Raw genomic sequence first — 22,773 nt, forward strand, 5'->3', positions numbered from 1 at the left:
AAGAGTCAATATAAGAGTTGCTGTGTTCCCTTTTTCATGTATTTGGCAACTGCAGAAGCATGAAGATGAAGTCTCTCTCAGACTCTCCCAGTGAGGATGGCATGGAGCAAAGTCCCCAAGTCAATACGAAATAAACCTTGGTTGTTTTAAGACACTGAGATTTGGGGGATAGGCCATACTGGGTGATTCACAGGGACAATTTTGATTATACACCATATTTGTCCAACTTACTAACTAGATCATTGGATGTGACTCCAGTCTATATTTAGGCTTCTTAGAAGATATTCATTTGGACACTGCAGTTTTCAATCCTCAAAAGTCTCCAAAAGGAACACTGGAGACTCTTACTAGGTAACCAGTACTAGATTAAAATGGGAATTGAAGGCAAGGCAACAACCAAGAGAAACTGAAATCCATTTATTGATGAGAGATATATATACAAAAGTTAAAACACTTAGTGAAATATTGGATTCACAGATTATTTCCAGTATATAAAGAATATCCAGTTATTTTACACATGAAATGTTACAGTAATCAGTCCACATTGTAAGAAAGCTAAAGATGAAAACAAAAGATCTCAACTACCCAAAATATGCTTTGCCAACAAGGCATTTCCAAGTACCATATATAAGAAACCAAAAAAATTAGTTGAAGTTTTTATATTTTGTCATTCATTAGTCTTTAAACACTATGTACTATAGATGCTCTATGCTACATGACTTTAGACCAATGGGGATTGTGAATGTGAAGGAAGCAATTATTCTTGTATCTTGTTCTGGACACACAAGAATCTTCAAAGAAAATCCTGCCTACAGGCTAGCTTTATTTCAGTAAGGTTTCTACCTTGAATTTGACAGGAGTTGAAGAAGCCATATTTTCAAGGAAAAATGTGGCTGCCCACCATAATCTCCCCTCAATCCAATCATTGGAGAAGCCACTGAAAATTAATGTGCTTTGTGCCCTCAGGGGATCCTTTAGGCTTTACTCCTCTTGTGAAAAGAGAGGAGCACTCAATGTTTCCAACTACACATGGCCATTCTTCTCTGTCCTTGCAGAGAAGAAAGGGGTTACAGGAACTATAGACCCCACAGCATTCTATTTAGTGATAAGTAGACAGAACGTGTGTTTTAGGAGGTAAGTGTGTAATTGCATTAGTTAATCTCATCTTCAATCACTCAAAACATACACACAGAGCCTATTAGTTAGAGATCATACTCCCTTCACATAAGTGGGATCTGTGCTTTATCAGTTGCCTTTCAGCAACCCCAAAGCTGTACACTGACCATTCCTGAGCTTCTAGTGCCCTATCTTTCTACAGACACCTGTGCAGTTTACTACTAGAACTGTGCTTTTGTGGGGTTAGACTGCATGGTAGTTAGTCTATCATCTTTCCTGTACCCTGACTCAAGAAACCAAGTGGGGCAAGACTCTTCAGAACCTTCCAGTCAAGAGCATCATGATCAGTATTTGGCAATCAGAGAGGCAGACACTTACCTAAGGACATGATGCTAACATGCACAGAAGCAGATTAACTTTTTATCTCTCTAAGTCCAATCCACCAAGCCGAGGAGGGCTATAGATAAATGTCCTCATTCTAAACCTACTTAAGCCTAGACAATCAAAAGTTTCACAGTTGCATTTGCCGTGCATTATACCCATGTCAAATGACCTTTCAGTGAGAATCATGACCCACATCCAACCCTCCCTTGCTCTGAATTGCATATTTACAAAGATACTGGACACACGCAGACTTTCAAACAATCATCAGTACAAAGGATTGCTAGATAAGTTCTTCACTGATATACATCCCCAAATCACATTAAGAAAGAGGAGAAATGATTCACTACTAGCTATCTAAGAAGGAAAAGAAGAGTTTTCAAAACACCAATGAACAAGTCTACTACATTTAGATGAACAGCCAAAAATAACATTTAAATTAAATTACATCTATGCACCATTTCACTGAAATTACACATAGATACCTACATCATAGCTACACAAGTGCTTAGGCACTGTTCTTCATGCGTGAACCAAGTGTTACCGTTTATACACAAGAACTTCATGCTTTGACAGCTATCTGTACTTGAAAATCACAGATACAATCATTGCCAGTTGAGGGAACTTCTAATTTATTTGCTTAATGAGGAGAAGTTTCAAATACATCCCAGTACACTTTTTATGTAACCAAGTATGTCTTAAAACATGGCAAAAATACTAGCCCTACAACCATATCAGAAAGTGTGTTTGGCAGAAGAAGGACTCCTCTTATCTTTGAGGAGGCTATTGATTTGCCTTTTGGGGAAATGACATAGATTCTTACTCACCTGAGGACAGAATTTACCTGGGCTACTTCTAAACAATGTCAGTGTGACTTTAAGTCCCCACCTCCAGCCCCAGTGGTACAGTATTGTTTCATAGCTGGTACTAATAATGTTTTTTGTTTTTTTTTTAAGTATGTGCTCAATTCATATAACAATGTGACATTTACTATCAATTTGCTTGGCAAGAATGAACTGTGACAAACCTTTTCTGATTTGCTTCCTAGCACTCTCTCTCAACCTCTGCTATTCAAAGTTTTCCACACCAATTTTTACATAAATTATTAGGATGGCATGAGAAATTCTGATATAGAAATTGATCCTACTATTATCACCTTATTTTTCATCTTCTTGGAGAAAAGCAAAATTAGAATGTTTGTCTGGAAAAACAAGACCTGGTGTCAAAAATAAGAAACCAGCACCATTCCTTGAGTTAAAAAGACAAATTGCTTAAGTGTATATCCTAACCAGCTAAGGAATTTAAGTGATTCCTTGTTCTTTATGGTCATGTTGTTCATTGCATCACAAAGGACTGGGTTCTCACATTTTTCAAATGTGGTTGTATGCTCAGGAAACAACTGATAGCTCTAAATTACTGTAGAAACTCCTTGTGCTCTAATTGGTAATAATTCTATGTATGTGGTTATATAGAAAATACCGTAAGAAAAATATCTGTCTGCAAAATTACAGATACTAAATAGAGTAAATCAGTCTACACTGAGTTCTTTATGATTTATGAAGAATAGATACAAGCCTATAACATTATTCAAGGCTAAATCAATATTAAACATATAACATCCAGGACTATAAATACATTTTCTCGTGCTTTTTATAAATAATCGCAAAGAAGCCCAGGGATTTGTTTTAAAAAGAATGTAAGATTGGGCTGAAGAAACATGTGAGCTTGGGTGCAATACTGATCAGAGGGCAAATGATTGTCCCTGGGAACATAGATTCTTACCGGGAAGCCAAAATATATCTGCTGGCAGCAAAATCAAATTAGATTCACAGTTTGCCAGCTCTCTCCTCAAGCCGTAGAAAACAAATAGAAAAACAATATACAAAAATCCTCACAAAAGTAGTTTTTTTATATACAAGTCTCTATAGTGACCAGATAATCTGATCTGTGCTGTGCAGGGAGATACAATGCTGGGGTTTACCAGGAGAAGGAGAAAGGAGTTAAGGTGATGTGTGGAAAGATCTAGATGAGTTCCTAGGAAGGAATATAAGTCTCCTGAGGCATTAATCTTTCTGATCTTACATCTCAGAGAGTTCATTCCACAGGGAGAAACCTCAGAGACATGCTAGATCAACTTCCTTGGCTCGTGTGTGAATTTCTCTCCTACCAAACGAAGCAGGCTGTTTCGAGGCAGCCTCAATGGTTGCCATGAGAAGCAATGGAGGCCCAGATGAAGCAAGGTGCTAACTGCATCATCCCCATCTCCACAGCGGATGATGACAAGGAGAGCAGTCAGCTGTTACGTTCCAACACTCACCCAGGAATTGGGGGTGTCTCCAGAAGAACTGGAGACTTGTGGCTACCCACGCTCTAGGTCAAGGGCTGGCTCTGCAAAGCAGTGGGGTCTATTTTATTCTCTGCAAAACAGTGGCAGGTTTTATTCTCAGCACAAAAGGGCCCTATAAAACAATCAGGAAAACTTTTTAAAATATCAAAATGGATACTTGGTCCAGAGGTAGGAAGATGAAGCAAGGCTGGACATAGGAAAGAAAACTGACCAGTAATTATTCAGGATATTATTTAGAGTGAATGAGATAAGAACTTGGAGTCTTCTCTTCTTTCCTATAGGTTCCTATATGGGTCAGCTAAGAAGTAGTCTTTTTTTGGCTGCTCTTGCAGCTCTTCTGCACTAAAAATTGAAAAAAAAAAAAAAAAAAAAAGGCAATCCAATCCTTTCAGTCCTAGCTTTATATCTTGCTCCCCCAAATCTAAAGAGCTGAAGTCTTCTCTGGCAGTAAAGTTACTCACGACATCATAAATACCAAACCCATTCCGTATTTAGCAGAAGATTGGACAAAGAGCAAGGATGCATGCAGTGGCCCATTGCAGCAGTAGCAGAAAGTACAAGAGGTTGTTCAAAGGCCACGGCTGGTGGCATGGCCCTTGCAGACAGCCCATGCATTCTATCCAGCCTAGAAACTCCTCAGGCATTGAAGAAGGCAGCAATAGCCATCACAACTCCATTCTTGTCTGGTAGAGCCTCTCTACCTGTGATGTGATGCCCACCATGAAAACAAACCAAGAGGAAAATTGGAAAATGAATTCAATCAAATAGCCCTGTATATGTCCCCCAAGAAAGGACTTGGCCCGGGCTCACCCTGTATGGAGCTGCATGTCTGCGTACAGGCGGAGAGGCAAGGTATTTACAGACAGCTGCTGGGATTGTGCAAGTCTTGCACCAAATTTCATAAGAGTGCTCAAGTTTATTTGCCAAAGGCTCCCAAATTCCCATACTGGGTTGGCAATTAGGACTGTTTGGAGAAAACTGTGTGTTTTGGGTATTCGAAGTGGGCTGTGTTGCTACAGCAAGAATGATGCAAGAGCTTGAGTAAGGCTGTAGACTCATGCAGTCCCCTCCAGGTGACTCTGGCAGCATTTTTCCCTGAGCTGAATCACTGCTTCTACTAGGACAGTGAATCGAGGCAAAGAGCAGTTGTATAAAAGTATGTCTGCGTCCCAAGACACCAAACAGTGGATTCACATGGCCATCTTCCAAGCTTGTTGTTAAACATCAAATGAAGACAGAGGCTTGGATTTAATTTCCCCCAAAGGGGATGAGAAAACTCCAAAGTGATTAGTCATTATTGTGGGCCCTTTTGACTTAAAAATATAAAGGAATATTTTATAGTAGTAAGGCTCTTAGGAAAGAAAAAGTTAAAGCAGAGATCATAATATCATGGATTCTTAGGGCTGCAAGTGGGGAGGGTTAATCATTTAATCCCACCCCTTGCCTTGACATATGGGAAGGAATGAAGCTTGGGTATAAAGTGAGTTGTCTAAGTTATACAGCTAAACACTGACAGGGTCTAAGTCAAACCCTTGCACTCAACTTGTATGGTCGTTTACAAAACTGTCTCTTAAGCAGCAGCCTGGTAAGTGGAATAAAAAGAAAGCAGGAGGAAGAGTGGGGAATTGGGTTTTTCTTTTCGGGAAAATAATAAAGCAAATGTTGCATGAGCAGGTTTCAACTCATTTCACCCAAGAACAATCTGACTATAGTGCAACCTGCCGAGGTTGGCACTCAGTGGCCTTTCTTCCAGGTTTTATCACGAATTACCACAGATACAGAGACCACTAATCTTCTCTGACAACTAGATTTATAAACCTCTCACTTCAGAATCCCTTCAGGCTCTGTGCTTTAACTTAATCTGCCTAGGCTCCCAGGTCCCACTATTCGTATTCAAAGAACAAGCATTACAATAACTGTAAAATCCCATTTGGTCCTTTTTCTTGTCTTGGAATGAATTCATTTGGGGAATAAGCACAGCAAAACCAGCAACCCAGACAACTGCCTGGCCCTGAGAGTTTAAGAGCAGGAAGTAGGACGAGCTACCTACCTCCATGGGGTGTAACTGCTGAGAGCTTTCAGTCATCAACTCAGGCAAGAGCTGCTGAGACTTGTTGAGCAGAGTCTGAACGGTGGAGAACTCTCTCTGAGCTTGTTCATACCTATGGCGAATTCAGGGGAAAATATGGCACAGGCAGAAGCCTTGATTCTGATCAAAGTGAAATATTGTACCCTAACTTCTGCTATTGAGAACATAGGGAAGCGTGGTATTTGCAAAAACATGGCAGGATTGGGTTTCCTTTCAGAGACCCAGCAGATGAGTCACCTAACTCTGAAAGGGCTTCTTGACTTTCAATACACTTGAAAATGATATACTTTTCCATACATGGTGGAAATGACCTGAGACTCTCTAATCAACCGCTCATGGGATTCCTGGCATTACCTACCAGGAGTACATCGCCCGAGAACTGTATTCTTCCTAAGTCTTTCTCAGCTTCCCAGCAGTCTAAATCCAGGAGCTAGGCATTTTGGTATCCTTTAGGCTTTCACGAACATCCAGGCTAACTAGCAGCTAGAAAAGAGAAACATTTTCCTTATACAGGACACGGTAGCTTCTGTAGGAAATGAGATTATAGACTGTGTTTCCACAGTGAATAGCAAGTAAAGAATTGAATCTGATAGCTACCTGCCTCAGATATCATCACCTGAATCCTATACAGAGGATCTATGCGACCTAGATGATTGCCTTGATTCTCTGATGTTCTTTGCATGGGAAGCACACCCTCAAAGATGTAAGATAAAACCTCACCTTGAGAGATAAGCCATTCTTCTCACTGACTGGATTTACTCTCTTGAATTGTAAGTAGGTAATCTAATGATGATTCCACTTGGGTTTTCCAATGGGCCAAAATGAGCTAGGGAAGGACTAAAGTCTGCTTAGTTGGTTTTCTTCTGAAACAATTCGGATTCCTAAAAAGAATGAATGAGTCTATAACAGAAGAGTGTTGCCAAAGCCTTGAATTTCAGACTTTAGAGGATGCAGTGTATGTATCTGGCCTGCCACGTCGCTACATAAATATAACATTTATGTCATCAATTATTAATGGATGATTACAAGCATTTACATATGTATTGGACCTATTAATATAAATCTATGCATATAACTGACAGATCATACATATCCTGTTTAGAAAAAGTTATTAGAGGTATAATCTGGGTCTATTTGTTCTGTTTATGGCACATGTACTGGGCAAGGAAAGCCCCCATGGGCACGGAATGAGAAGAATGAGGCCTAAAAAAATGAGAGGACACAGTCCTATGTCAGCTCTACATGCATCCTGGATTTTCAGACTTGTCTTGAATCTGAGAAAGTGTTTATTTGTAATAATGATCAGTTAAACCCAGATAAGTGTGATCTCCTAAGTATATTCTCATGGAACTTACTGCAGTCTCAAACCAGAAAAACCTGCTTTGTTAAGCTGTGCACTTTGTTTCTTCTGAACGCACTGTCCCCTTCTATAGTTACAAGCTGAGTCACTAGGAAAAAGCTGAAGACAAAGCAAAGTGTGAAGCTGTTTAGGCAGAGTCTTGGGAAGATGATCCCGAGACCACTCCTTCAAGAAACACGTCAGCGTGCCCAAGTGCTAAGCTGACCCTAAACAGCCCAAACCACAAGCTCCTACATGCCTCGCCTAGATACTTCTCCTCACCATAAAAAAGCTCTTGGGAGCACCACTTACAGACAGACAGCCCTCCGCAGTTCCCCAGCTGAATCCAGGAACTGGCCCCTGGGTCCACAGTATCTGTTAAAAGGATTTATTTTGCACAACTTCATTCCAGCACATCCTGGTCACCCCGTTAACTATCCATCTAGTGAAAATGAAGACCAACGCCCTTTTTTAAAAGAGCAAAAAATCTGCTTAATACTGTTCCATAGTGATCCTTATCCAAAAATAACTAGGATTTTAAGAGACAAAAAACAATTGGAATCTCATGTATCTTGTATGTCCCAAAGGTGTCTGATTTGGAAAAGTCTCAAGGAATAGGTGGTAAAAGGTATGTGATGTTGATAAACATCCCCTCCTTAGAGAATTTGGACCGTATGACTATTCATGAGTATCTCAGCATCCACCTGCTGGCCTCAGATGACCACCTTACTCCCATGCATGGACCATGGTTCTATATACTCCTTAGGGTCAAATGTGCTTTATTTCTCCATGATTCATGTTCAAGTTCTCAGCAAACTCCCAAAGCCCACAACCTTAGGAAAATCCTGTGGATTATTCCATAGAAAATGGTAGTGAAGACACTGGAAAATGTAGCTTGCCTAATCAATCTTTCAGGATTCATTGGGTGTCTACAGCATGAGATACATGGTGCTACTCCAATTCTATTATTTATTCCCCTAAATGATCACAGCCTTGAACGGTTTTCATCTGTGAGCTGTGTAGAGCCATCTTTTGTCCCCACTTCATGGTTTCATGGCTGCCTTGACCTTGCGATAGGAATGTCACCTTTCCAGGATTTTTGCACACGTTTGTTTTCTGGTCCTATCCACAGAGAAGCCTAGGGAGGAAGGTTGGCTCTGCTTCAAACTGTGTCCTGTTATCGGCTTTTTGTGCTTTGATATGATATAACAAAAAGCTTTCTACATATTAGATAAATGACAGTCTTTTGTTTTTATCAAGAAACAGTATTAAAAAGAGGCACAGCCAACACAACTGTTCTCCATGTGTCAGGAAAGTAAAATGGTTAGGCCTGCTAGTTGGATGAGAGTATGATTAAAATAATTAGGAGATCAAAAATGTCTTTGTTTGAAACCCAAACATGAATTTTATGGATGAAACAAAAAAAGAGAAGCAGAGATCAAAATAATCTGACATGATTTCACGATGCCAGGTGAATGCAAACCAAACATAAACAAATTTGAATATTTGAATCTAGTCAAAATTTATGTTGACTGTGCACCCTTACTTTTGTCAATATATACAGTGGTTATATGTGAATTACATTCACATCCATGATTAAGTTTAGAGCCAATTATGAAACATACTCTGAATTATCAATAATAAATTTCCACAGACTAGACAGGGTCGAGCAGAGACTCAATGGGTTCCACAATCAGCTCTTTCAGAGTGTGGCCCCCACCACAACTCCCTTAGAAACATTTAGCTACAAGAGTACACAGGAAATAAATGGTCACAGTTTCCGAAGACAGGTACTTGGTTTTATCAACACATGGGCAAACTCTACGAGACATTTAAGGAGAATTACTTCTAGAGGCTTCTAACAGAATCTTTTGTGTGTAACAAGGCGAAGCACGGAGAATACTTGAAGGAATAACACACTGAGTGTCTGCTCATTACCCCACACCCCTGGAGTGTACCACACTGCTCTAGTCGTGTCTCCTGGGGAAAGAGCATCCACGGTTCTGCATCTTGAGAGAAAGGGGAAGCTGGCATGAATGTGTTTTCAATTCAAACTGATTCCTCCAGCAGCATCCATTCAGACAATAATACAGGTGAGAAAATTAGATGGTTACGAAGCATTATTTGGCAAAGACACAGCACCATGCCTATCACTGACTCACAACAGATCCTCTAAGCCTCAGCTAACAGAGTAAGTAAACATAGAAATAGACGTATTTTTTTTTTCCTTTTTAAAGAAAGCTTGTTTATATCCTCTTTTACCATAAGATGTGCTGGGGAGTTTATGCAAGAATTTGCTGAGAGTCATATCCTTATTTTTCACGTTTCCAAAGTTCTTCTTCAACACTGCAGTCTGCCGACTTCCCGTTGGCTGCCAGAGTGACCTGGAAACAATTATCATCAACATCCAGCTTACAAGGCCATGAACCGGAATACCACCCTGGGGGTTATGTGGAGAGCACCAGATCTGGGTCATAATGCATGATTTAAATATTAGTTTTAAATGTCGTTCCTCCCAAATTGATTTGGAGCTGGTCTTGGTTTTCCACACTGACTTGTGAACATTAAAAAAATACATGTTTGCCTTGGGGGGTAGTGAGAGACTAGAGAGGCACTTCGCAATTTGGGGGATAACTTCAACAGTGCTTAGAGGGTTGTGGGGGTGTCTAACTACCCGTAGCCCCATCACACAATAATGTCCTTAAGAACCAGGGCCCGTGTGCTACTCCATACAACCACAGAGAGAAAAACAACCCAGAACTAGGCAGCTAGTTCTACTCATGCATGGGAAAGGTTCAGTTGCAAAGAGGCCAGGTGAATTTTATACTTGTCCAACTTTGAAATCAGAAATCATGATGGTTTGTATACCAAATAAGCTATCCAGGTTTTAAAATTAAAAATTAAAGGGGGATTAAAAGCCTGAGATCAGTGACATATATGTAGAAATTACTTCAATGCAGACATTTAATAATCCAATATAATCAGCAGACTGTCTATATTATGCTTCCCTGCCCCGAAGCAAACTGAACCCTTCCACGGAATGGGAGGTTTTCTTCCCTCCACTTCTACACAGTTTTCCTAGCTTACCTTCCTCTCTGTCCTCAAGGTCATGTGCAAACTTAAACCCACGATTGATATTCCACATAATGCAGAGACTGGATTTATGGAAGCATTAGAATATGAAGACATGACAAACGCAGCAATGTTTGAAAGAAATCTGATCTTCTTACCCAAGTGGAGGTGAAACGCATGCGTTATGAACACACACAACATGCTAGGAACAGAAAACCAAGTGCCCTTCATGAACCAAGCAAATGAAAAGAAAAACTAGTCTTTCCTCCAATCCCCATCAGGCTCCCAGTGTTTTAGAAAGACCATGCAACAAGCAATGACCGCTTCACATGCAGTTACTATGATTAAAATAAAAAAGCTATCACATAAGTTTCAAACTACTATTACAAGGCAAGGGTTTGAAAATAGAGAGATCAACGTGACATAACAATGCTTATAGTGGTTAAAATTTTGACCAGAGCTGCAGCAAATTTGTTTCCCATTCAGTGAACTGTCAAGAGAGACTTCCAGGAAGGAACAAACTGTCTTCCTGGAGAAAGCTGTCTGTTCACTCTGACCTTGAATGTGCCCATCTGGCTTTCAGTGATGAACCAGATCAATAGCTGTGCAAAATTATAAATCACAGTGTGGTGCCTTTCGAAAATCAGACAGCCCTTGAGGATAGGGGTCTTTCTTTCTTATTGTGCTTTTTTTGTTTGTTTGTTTGTTTGTTTTTAATACTGGGGCCTGTGTTTCAAATGTAGCTGGGAGAACAGCATTTCTTTTTTTTTTTTTTTTTGGCATTTCCTTTTTCGGCTGGGTTAAAGGAAGCTGGGACTCGACTTCCCAATCCATTTTACCCCTCTCTACTCCAACCGCCTTGGTAATAAAAAAGCAAAAAGGGGAGGGAACTGCCAGGAAGCACTGATGTCTCCTGTCTCAGTTTCTAGAAAGCAGTGAGACTAAGAATGAACCAGAAGGAAGTTCCAAGGCATGAACAAATGTGATTCAGATAATCTGGGAAAGTGTGCAAATTGATCTCCATAGCTCTGGCTGCTTCCTTTACACATCAGTGTCACCTCAGTTAGTTGGTCTAGAGTGAAAAGAGTCCATTTGCCTCATCTAGTGAAGGCTGAGGCCCAACGAAAGTTCACTGAGCCGAATCTAATCACTTCACTAAAAAAATGCAAAGCGCTGGAATAGTTATTAAACCAATATGGCCGTTTCATCATTTCTATGACCTGTTCAGTTTCACCATTTGACCATCTAAATGCTAACTCACCAACAAGTTTGCAGGTAGTTGGTTGGGTAGTCAATTATAGAAAGAGACTGAGCCACTATCTCTATGGAACTGTGCAGCAAAAAAAAAAAAAAAAAAAAAAAAAAATATTCTCTGAATGATAGCATAGGGTCAAGATGCTAAAAGGATACATTCAACAAATATTTCTAGAGTGCCTACTGCATGCCAGACACTGCTTAGGTGCTAGGACACAGCAATGATAAATGCAGACATGGTATCTCTCTTCATGGGCTTACTTCCTACAGATAGGAACAGTGACAAACATCTCCTTTTAGGGTTTGAATTGTTCTGCTTTAAAAAAATGAAACAAATGTCTCCTGATACTCTTAATATCCTTTAAGGGAAAAAATATCCATGACATCTGAAATCTAAAGATGTCTCCATGCCTGTACACCTTCTTCTTCAAAACCAGTCCTAGACGATGCTGTTAAGAAGCCTCTTGAGACACTCCAGAAGGGCCACGACATAGGCAATTAACCACGAGGATTCTTTTGACATATAATTACAAAATTAAAAAAAAAATACGTGATTTCATTTTGTTTCATACTAGTATGTTTTCCTTGTAAATTGGGACCAAGCCTTATCTCCACTATAAAATTGTACAGTCACCTTGCCCTCCTCCCATGCCTAATTCAGGGCTTCACAGATAATGGCCACTCAATAAACACTTGGTGAATGATTAAAATATAGGAGGTCATAGGAATGAGATGAATGTGCTCAACTAAACCTCACAAGGCACACAATAAATACTTATTAAATATAATACAGAATAAAGCCATTCCTTGGGAATACTGACCCTTGTTGACCCAAACTAACATTTTAATGGGGAATAATCCAGCATATCCATTTAGATGTGGGAAACACGAACTTCCTAGGAGAATGGCGTATACCCTTTAGGTACCTCTGAATTTTTTATTATTGGAATCATTTTCACGGACTCAACTAATTTACATAATTGCCTCTTGATGGGTGAGGTTCCCCGCTAATTTGTATCAGATTCCTGGTTCACCCACACTTGATATAGAGAGGATGGACAAAAGCTGTGGCTTCTGGACCTATACTGCAATCCAGGATGAAGAATTACTCCTGTGTTATCCTTAGTTGCCTGGCAGAAACTGTTGTGTATATTTAGAATGACCCAGAAATAAGAAAGAAAGAAATTAATTATTAAGTGAGCTCTTGTCTACAAGAGTCAAAAAAAGGTATCCGAAATCTGTGTTGGTGCCTGGAACCATTCTAGCAACCCAACTCCCAACTCTGCTCACCTGCCAGGGTTTCTCCAAGTTTGCTTCACTCTGGTCATGACACACTGTCTTTGACAACGTCAAGTTAGTTACAATGAAGGCTAGACAGAGCCCATGGAGCTTGAAGACTTAGCACCCAACAGCTTACAAGTGTCCAGAACATCCATGCATCAGGAAAGATGGTACTGCCAGGCAGAGTGTGAAGTTCAGTGTCTTGTAAAAGACATCAATGGATGATTGTCCTGAAGGATAGTTAACCTTTCCTTGAAATTGTTTCCCCAGTTTTGGAGCAAAGTGGCTGACGGGTCAAAACTCACCTTCCCACAAAAAATAAGAGAAGGATACCTGCACAGTAATGTGGGCACATTTTTGACCAATACATGAAAGAAACACAGCAAGGAGGAATATTTGTTCTGTATCAATCAAATGATTCTGGGTATTTCTCTTGGTGTTTCACTTGAGGGATAAAATATTTTGCAGTCACACTGAATGCCTGCAAAGCCCCAGAGACCAGGGATTCTTGGGCAAAATATTCAAGAAAACCAATCAAATTTGTGGACTAGGTAGATAGGGGGATCAGAACGACTGTTTTACGTCATATGGATGAAAGAAGGAACTGACTGGCTCTTTCACTGGTAGACCTTTTGATTTCTAACCATGTTAGACACGGAGTTAGATGAACTGAGACTCACAGAAGCTTGGGTTACATGATTCTTCAGAAAAAGAAATACGACAATAATACATGCAGGGCGTTGGTGTTTGTTTTAAGAAACTGAGCATGCATGATTATATACAGGTCTCAATATCCATGAATGGGAAAAGTACCTTGCACTCATCTACTATGACAGAGTTGTGTGCGGCATAGACACACTGATTAGAGTTGCTTTCCCTGTGGTTCTTCATGTCATCGTAAATGGACTGAGTCTTGGTCATTTCAATATCTTCATGCACTCGATGCTGGGAGTCAATGTTATCCAGCTCAGACTTGGAGAGGTGATAGACAATCCCAGCCCCAAAAGAGTCACCCACAACATTGACTGAAGTTCTCATTCTATCCCTGGGGACAAAGAACAGAAAACATTTAGTGAGGAAGCAGAATGCTATGGTGGCTAAGAGTTCCGGGTCTAGAACCAGAGACTTAAGGCTGACTTCTGGCTCCATCTTTCCCTCTGCCTGATCTGGGGCAAGCTAGTTAACCTTCATGAGCCTTGAATTCCTTAAGCTTGTGTGAAAATTAAATAAGAAAACATGTGAATAGCTTAGAAAATTGTCTGATGAATGGTAAGCACCCCATAAACAATAGCAAAGCTAAAGAAGGAAGAAGGGAGAAAGAATTTGAGGGAAACAATGCATCCAGATCTCAGAATTAGTACCCAAGCTCTAGCTGTGCCCAGCCATTCCTCTTGATTTAAACTGTTCTTCAAAGATTCCACTGTAAAGATTACTTCCACTCTATTTATTAATTCTACAGGAAACAATAAGTACCTGTGAATTCTCCCAAAATAGAACATTGATATTTTTGTAAGGATTGAAACTAACACTGCCTTTCCCCCTGCACCCTAGTTCCCCGTACATGTATACAAAGACGCAACTGTTGGTAAGAAACGAGCCACAATTTTCTCCTTGACTAACATGTGTAGTGACTATGTGTCCTAGAAAAAGCAAAGCATTTTGTCTTTATTTATTAACCTAAAAAAATTAAATCTTCCAGAGTGCCTCTTGATTAAGGTATTAAGAAAAATCCTTCCTCAAATCTTGTTTTTCAAATTCTGATTTGACAAAATAGGGTGGTTGATAACTCTTCCTGTTAGAAGGTCAGCACCAGCAAAACTAATTAAGTTCTTAAAAGTAAGCTGTGTTCTCTCATCTTTCAAAACAGTATGAAGAGTCCTTTTGACCATGCTGATGAGATAATCAAAGTCCTAAAGAGAAGGATGCTGGAAAACCACACACACACACACACACACACACACACACACACACACACACGGAAGGATTTTCGGTAAAGATGATGCTGAGACATCTTAGTCCAGGACACTCTAGCCTTCAATTTGAAAAAATATAAGGATACTAGAATTAGTTCAAGTCAAAGTAGAAACCTTAATTGGTTCTTGGAACAAAGGCTTAAAATAAATTCTAGTTTCTATTGTCAAATCTATTTCTCATTAGAGAATAGCAGTAATGAAGCAGTACTAGAAGGCGTCTGGCCTGCCTGGCTCCCTTGCAAGGAGCTTGCGAGCCAGCTGTCCTTCTGGTTTCAATTGGGAAGATGCTGTTCACAAAACAACACAAATCAGAGCCTGACTTCAACTCTCAGGGGCATCTCTCCACCTGAGAATTTTCTTCTCCTCCCTTCTCCTTTGGAGAATCTGCCTCAGGGTGTACTTGACTGAAGACTGGGTCTTGAGATCATTCACAAAATCAGGCACTTGTGGAAGTTGCTAGAAAGCCCATGGGTATGGAAAGGAATAGTTGATCATAGTTAAGAACAAGCATGGACTCTAGAGGCCGTCTCACCTCCATTCAAATGTCAGCTCTTCCCCTTACCTGGATAAAGGGATAACTCTGATCAGACTTAACATTTGTAAGCCTCAGTTGCCTCATCTATAAAATGGGAATAATAAAAATGTCTACTACATAAGGGTTGTTGTGAAGATTAAATAAGGTAACAAAGGGCTAGCAGCTCCAGACATTTAGTAAGTACTCACAAAACATTAATTATTACTTGATGTATACTTTTAAAATTACTATGAATTTTATCAAGTCAATTCCAATATATTTTTGGAAGCTCCTAGGTACAACATCCAAACATGCCTGGTTAAGCTACTATCTCCCCCTGGAAACATAAACTCTGCTTATAGGACAGTTCCTCTGGCAGCATTTCCAATTCATCAGCTGAGTTATTTGTCCACCATATACATAGCCATAGTCTATTTTGCTGCTTTTCAACTGTACTTTCTTTTTTGGTTTTTTCTTTTTATTTATTTTTTATTAGTTTCATGTGTACAAAACACTGTAATAGTTAGACATTGATCATTTATACCCCTCACACAGTGATAACCCCTCTCCCCCCAATCTACTACCCCTCTGACATCGCACACAGTCATTACATTTCCACTGTCTCTATTCCTAATGCTGTACTCCACTTTTTGTATAATTATATACATCTATATGAATATATATGTAATTATAGTTGACATTCATTATTATTCAGCTTCAGGTGTACAGTGCAGTGATCAGGCATCTACATCATCCCTGAGGTGGGCTCCCTAATAACACAAGTGTCCATTGGATACCCTACAAAATCTTTACAACATTATTGATTACATGCCCCAAATTGACTTTTGTATCCCTGTGTCAATCTTGTGGTTACTGACTGTGCTTTCTAATCCCCTCACCTTCCCCCTTATCCCCACCCCCCTCCTCCCATCTAGCAACCCTCAGTTTTCCCTCTGTGTCTCTGAGACTGTTTCTGATTAGTTCATTCATTTTTTCAACTATACTTCCAATCCCTCCTGGCATGTGTTATGAGTTACACACCCTACACCCTTGACTAATTGTTAAATTCTAAAGGGTGCTAAAGTCTTCAGGAGGAATGTTCCAAGCAGCCATTTATCTCATGACTTAGAAGAATCTGCCTTATCAGCAATTAGAGCATTCAGAGGTGGTGGTGGTGGTGATGATGGTAGCTGATATTTAGATCACATTTAATGTGATAGGAATACGCATTATAGATATTACCTTATTTAATGCTCACCACAACTCCATAAGTATGATTATCCACATTTAAGAGAAAATACTGAGCCCCAGAGAGATTAAGTGGCTTCCCAAAGTCACACATTCTAGTGAAGCCATAGAACCACATTTGTACACAGGCAGTGCGACTGCAGAATTCACTGTCTGCCACATGATGCAAACTACCTGGTGCCATGCAGCTAATTTTGAACCTGGCTCAGTCACCTACTAAGTTATCTGGGTGACTTTCTCAACCAGAATTTTTCTCATGCAGCCAAAATACCTATTTTATAGGATTGGGGGAAGATAAAACCAGTTCCTGACCCATGGTTGATACTCATTATATGTTCCTTACCCCTTTGGGGACAACCATCATTCATACCCCATCATGTGGACAACAGCACAAAATTCTATGTTCAAGGGTTAATGAATTTTTCAGTTTAATAAGTCCATTCCCACTCAAATGGGTACTACAAGTTTACAAACTCTTGTTTACACAACACTTGACTTTCTTTGATATCAAATCTCTATTCTCCTGAGCAGCCACTGAACCAAGTTTCGGGGAGAGGATTTCTGGGTGAGGTTTCCTCAAATTCACTCACTCCTCATGTCTCTTCCATACTGTCATATCTCCTTGAATTTGAAAAGGAACTCTGGCCAATGGAAATAGCCATCAGGACAGGATTAAATGAAAGACAGATTTGGGTAGAATCAAAGCATACTGAAGTTTGACACCAAAATCAAGATGGAAAAGACCCTGAACTTAGGGCTAAAACTCTAACCCAGGTCTTCTGACGCTCTTACCTTGAGTAAATCATTTCTCACTTGAGCATGAAATATGGAATGGGTCTAATCCCAACCTCAGAGGAGTTTGTAAGGGTTAAATGATATGAGAGGAACACTGGGCCTGCCTTAAGTGCTCATTAAAGATTGCAGGAGCACATAAGCATGAAAATGGCTAAGTGGAAATAAGAAGAGAGCATAGGCTCTAATACTTGCTGAGTTCTTTGTTAGTCCATTCATTCATTCGACAGATGTATAATGAGCATCTTAGTATGTACAGGGCAGTATGCCAGGTGTCCAGGCATTAAAGAACAAGAAAAGACACTGCCCATGTTTCCTTTTCCCCAAGAATCCACCCTCTTTACTTGTCTATGTCACCCACTAGAGTAAGAGAAATGTTCTAATAGGAATAAGTGTTGGATGATATGGGGCTTTGTAGATAGGACATTTTATCCACACTTAGGCCCCAGGAATGGTTTGAGTAGAAGTGTCTTAAGTTAGATCTTAAGGATAAGTCTGAGATAATGAGCTAGAAAGAAGAGAAAAATAACAGGTGTGCCATCTAGGGGGTAAGAGCACACAGCAGTATTCAGGATGGCTAGTGAGTGCAGTGAGAGGCAGAAAGTAAGAATTGACCAAATCATGTGTGGCCTTAGCAGCCAAGTTCAGGAGTCAGTACTTTATCCCAGGTGTAACGAAGAGTCACTGAAGAGAAAGAGCATGATTGTTCCATTGGGAAGAATGGACAAGAGGGAAAGAGCAAGATCGACTTAGTGAAGAGGTGGTGAATATGGAGAAAGATGAATTTGAGAGAGATTTAGGAGTCGTAATTACAAGACTTGAAAACTGATTGGTTATAGAGAATAAAAAAGAGTCAAGGATTCCTCTCAGGTTTCTGGTTCAGGCAAGCGGTGGACAGTGCTACCATATTTATGGGGCATCACTGGTTCGGGGGAGAAAGCTTCTGGTGTCAGTACTGAGTGTGAAGGCTGTGACCCAGCAAAAGGGAGATGTTCCACAGTGATTGGGAATTTGGACTAAAAAGTCAAGAGGGACTTCTGAGCTGCCGGTAGTGAATTAGGAGTAAGAACACCAAGAGAAGCCACGGGAGGGGAAACAAAGGCATGTTTTATTAATCCTTGCAGAGAAGGAAGAGTGAGAAGAGCGGGCAATCTAGTCTAGAATCCTGGGGGTGAACAGCACTTAAGGAATGAGCAAAGGAATAAGAGTCAGCAAAGGTGGAAGGAAAGTAGAAGAGTTTGGGGGAAGAGTGTTTCAAAAATCAGGGTTTGGAGCACAATGCCCATTTTGGCCTAGAGGTCAGAGTACATAAGGAAAAGAAAGGTCTCTTGGTTGTAGCAACACAGAGGTCATTATTGACCGGGCAAAGGCAGTTTCAATGCAGAGGCAGAGAGAGATGTCAGCTCGCCATAGGTTGAACACTGAATGGGAGGTGAGGAAGTGGAGACATTACATATAATCAACTTATTCAAGAACATTGACTGAGAAGGTAAGGACAGGGAACGGTACATGGAAGGGGAGACAAGACAGAAGAATTTTGGGTTTGCTTTTAAAGCCACCAGGGGAATGTCTGATCAACTCTGGGGAAGTCCCACTCTGGCCAAAAGCAGGAGTTTATGGTTCACATGTGGAAAGTTTCTTCACAGGTAAATACTTTCATTTTCTTTCACAATGAGCCCGACTGTTAAGGAAACCCTGTTGAGCTTAGGAGTTTTAAGGCTACTTGGTACCGGGTTTCCCTGAAAATAAGACCTAGCCGTACAATCAGCTCTACTGCGTCTTTTGGAGCAAAAATTAATATAAGACCTGTTCTTATTTATACTATAAGACCCGGTCTTTAATATAATGTAATATAATATGATGTGATGTGATATGATATTATATAATATAATACAATATAATATAATATAATACCAGGTCTTATATTAATTTTTGCTCCAAAAGATGCATTAAGAGCTGATAGTCCAGCGAGGTTTTATTTTCAGAAAAACATGGTAAAAAGAATTATAGAGTGCTTCGTGTGATCTTTGGGTCTGGATGCTATGAGTCAGGACTGTGAGATGGGGACAGAGGTGAGAAGGGGACAGAATGTTTAACTGAATGGGATTCACTACAGATGGCATAGCTTTGGGGGCCACCGGTAACCCAAAACGAGAGAGGTGCTTGACTACACTGGTTCTCACAGAGGCACAGGGTCTGGTTCCCTAAAAGAAAAGCCAAGGTACTGTCTGTCTTTTCTATCTCTGGATCTAAATCCTCAAGCAGGGAGAGGGTGGGACTGTCTAAAAGTCCTGGTTCTCACAGAAGAACAGAGCTGAGGAAGCAAGGTCTCGCAGAATCCATCTGGTTCCTTCTATTGGGTTGAACCACATGAGATTGCCATTTCTATTAGTCCCCGCACATCAAATATTGGAAATGTCATATGATTCAACATAACATTCATAGAACCAAGCCATCCTGTCTGCCTCTCAGAATGCAGGGTGCACAGTATGGCCGAGGGGGCACTGAGGCCCCCAGGCTGAGAAGGCTGGCACAATTCTGGGCATCCAAGGGCTAAAGTCACATGAGGTTGGGAAGGGAAGGAGAGCCCACAGCAGCACTGGCTGGGTTTGAACTTTGGATTTGAGCCTGGATTGCAATCCTGGCTGCAGCACAATAGGTACTTAGCCTTTCCTGCTCACCTTCCTCATTTGTAAAATGTAGAAAGTAATACCCACCTCCAAGGGTGTTGAGAAGGTAGTTACTGCTAACATGTATCAAGTGCTTGTTATCTGAGCGGTCCTTTGCCAAATGCTGCATATAAAGGGCCTGACACAAATTCAGTGGTCAGCCGTAGTTGTTCATCATTGTTATTACTAGTTCAAGTGAAAAGAGGAGATCCCTTCCTCTTTTATTCCTCCATCAAGTCTTATACATTCCGCTTTGTACACCTAGCATACTCTGTTGGGAGTTTTTGACCACACGTCTGTCTCCCTTCCTGGACCATAAGCTCTCTGAAGGCCAATACCTGTGTTTTATCTGTTTATGATACAGAAGAATCAGGGGAAGGGGGCAGGCAGGTATGTGAAGGAGAGAGGCGGGGATGGCTCGTTAGTTTAAGAGGGCATATTAACTCTAGAAAGAGAACTGTTTTTTGTTCAGCAAACATCAGTCGGATGTTTTGGTGGTGAAAAGGTAGGACTCGAAAAGATCTAGAAGGAGGAAGAGGGAGACACAGAAAGCCAAATTATGTTGCCTATGAAAATGAGAGACATGTCCTGAGAGCTGGGGAGAGACACAGAAATGGAAGGCAAGCAGCCCAGCAAGGTGGGGAGAAACAGACTAAACAGGTGTAAGGAGAGAAGATTCCTGGGGGTGGGGAACCCCGAAGGATTTTTTTTTGTTTTTAAAGAAAAGGGAGATCGAATATGAAACTTGAACTTTTTGTGCTACCTAAAGTTATGAACAATGATTACTTCAGAGAAACAAGACTTACGATTGTAGGGGTTGGAAAAATGTTCCCTTCTTCCTTCCTAGGTTCTGTGGCTGGTCTAATAATTAAATCAACATAAGACAGAGGAACAGGAGAAAAACAAATTTAAGTCTGTACATTTGGGAGCCCCATAAAAATATGAGACTCCCAGCAGTCAGGCAATTGAGGCTCAGGTACCATCCTGAGCTGAGGAGAAGGGGGTACGGGCCTGGGGTCTCCAAAGGGAAGGAAGACAATTCACAGGGAGATGAGAAGGACAGAAGTTTGGTATACAAATGTTTGCTCTGCCATGCAGACAAGTTTCTCAGATGAAAAAGTTATCTCTGGTAATAGCTCACTTCCTTCTCAATTCTTTCAGGCACTTAAGATGGAGGTGAAAAATTTTTCCTGAGTCTGCTAGGTCCTGATTGCCTTCAGCTCAAAATAATCCACATGCCAACTGGCATATTTTGGGGTGGCCTATTCTGCTCCTTTTCAAGATTCAATTGAAGGTAAAGGGAGATTTATCTTTTTCTTTTTCGTCTTATAACTCTCCTGAGCTTTGTCCTTCCCCTTGCTTTTCTATGAGCACATATTTCTCTTGTGATATATTAAAGAATGATTTTGCTATGCAGAACAAGGGCCCCACTCCCACCCCACCCCCATGACCTGCAATTACACTGGGATACTTTGGTGGGTGGGGGGAGGACTGAGTAGAAAAGGGTCACATTCCATGCTGAGGTGGACATAGACTGGAAATGAGGTAAGATGCAGGAAAGAATTCAGTGGTAGTGGGAAATCAAAGCAAATGACTTCAACATTAGCCGTTGGAATCTTCAGAGATATGGTGGGTGTAGGAATTGCTTTTCTGCTCCACCAGACATAAAAATGAACATTAAATTACGTGTGTGTGTGTGTGTGTGTGTGTGTGTGTGTGTGTGTGTTTCTATGCATGCGTGTGTCTTAAATAAGGAAACAGGAACCCAAATTGCCAGGCCTGGGATCCCCAAGGAACAAGATCATCTGGGTTTGAATCCCAGTTCAGTCATCTAATAGCCACTAAATTGGGATAAGTTACTTTTCTCTGAGCCTCAGTTTCCTCAACTGTAAAGTGGGGATAATACTACTGTGTTTCCCCAAAAATAAGACCAGGTCTTATATTAATTTTTGCTTCAAAAGATGCATTAGTGCTTATGTTCAGGGGATGTCATCCTGAAAAATCAAGCTAGGGTTTATTTTCCGGTTGGGTCTTATTTTCGGGGAAACACAGTATTAGCTGCTCCATAATTTGCTGTGACTTTTAAACAAGTCCATGTAAAGTGCTTAGAACAGTGTGTAACACAAGTATTCGCTAACTAGTAGCTGTGTCCTTTTGATCTATGTTCAGTGAATGGGTGCATGAGCTGACTAGGGCTGACTAGGGCTCAGAAAAGTATAGAGACGCTCAAATACCGACAATCAAGAACTCTGCTCCCCCTTTGCTACCTCTAGCCCTTTGCTTCTAGAAGTGAGGTCCCTGGACTGCCTCATCAGCGTCACCTGGGAACTTGTTAGAAGTGCCAACTCTTGGTCCCCACCCTACACTTCCTGAATTTATAGGAGATTTTGGTGCATGTTCAAATTTAATAATCATTGTTCTGTTCTCTCCACGGGGGAGCTTCAGAATCCCCCCCTGCAGGGTGGGTGCCCTTTAAGGCTTTCCTTATAAGTGCCATCTCAACTATATTCAAACTAGCAAATGCATCCCCAGAAATTATCTCACCAGCAGGCTCATATGATAAATGGGCCATATACCCACTTGGCTTTCACTTTATTGTGGCTTTCCTTTTCACACCTCTAGCCAGTCCGTTATTTATCACCTCTCCCTGGTCCTGGCTCCCAGTTTTCACTCCATCCTATCTCCTTTGGAGATAGAG

At 40.7% G+C, this 22,773-nt stretch overlaps 1 protein-coding gene across 3 annotated transcripts in view; it reads right to left on the minus strand.

The window, feature by feature from the left end:
* Positions 1–402: 402 nt before the first annotated feature.
* SLC1A2 (solute carrier family 1 member 2) overlaps positions 403–22,773 on the minus strand; it is a 142,396-nt gene continuing 120,025 nt past the window's right edge. For all 3 annotated transcript variants that reach the window (XM_019738525.3, XM_074336208.2, XM_019738527.3), the window contains 2 exons: positions 13,693–13,924; positions 403–9,656 (listed from right to left, as the gene is read on the minus strand). In XM_019738525.3, the coding sequence (XP_019594084.3) occupies positions 9,585–9,656; positions 13,693–13,924 (304 nt within the window). In that variant the 3' untranslated portion in view covers positions 403–9,584. The remainder of the gene's footprint in view (positions 9,657–13,692; positions 13,925–22,773) is intronic.

This window comes from Rhinolophus sinicus, chromosome 14 (genome assembly GCF_057876585.1).
Source record: "Rhinolophus sinicus isolate RSI-liver-muscle chromosome 14, RSI-T2T, whole genome shotgun sequence".
NCBI lineage: Eukaryota > Metazoa > Chordata > Mammalia > Chiroptera > Rhinolophidae > Rhinolophus > Rhinolophus sinicus.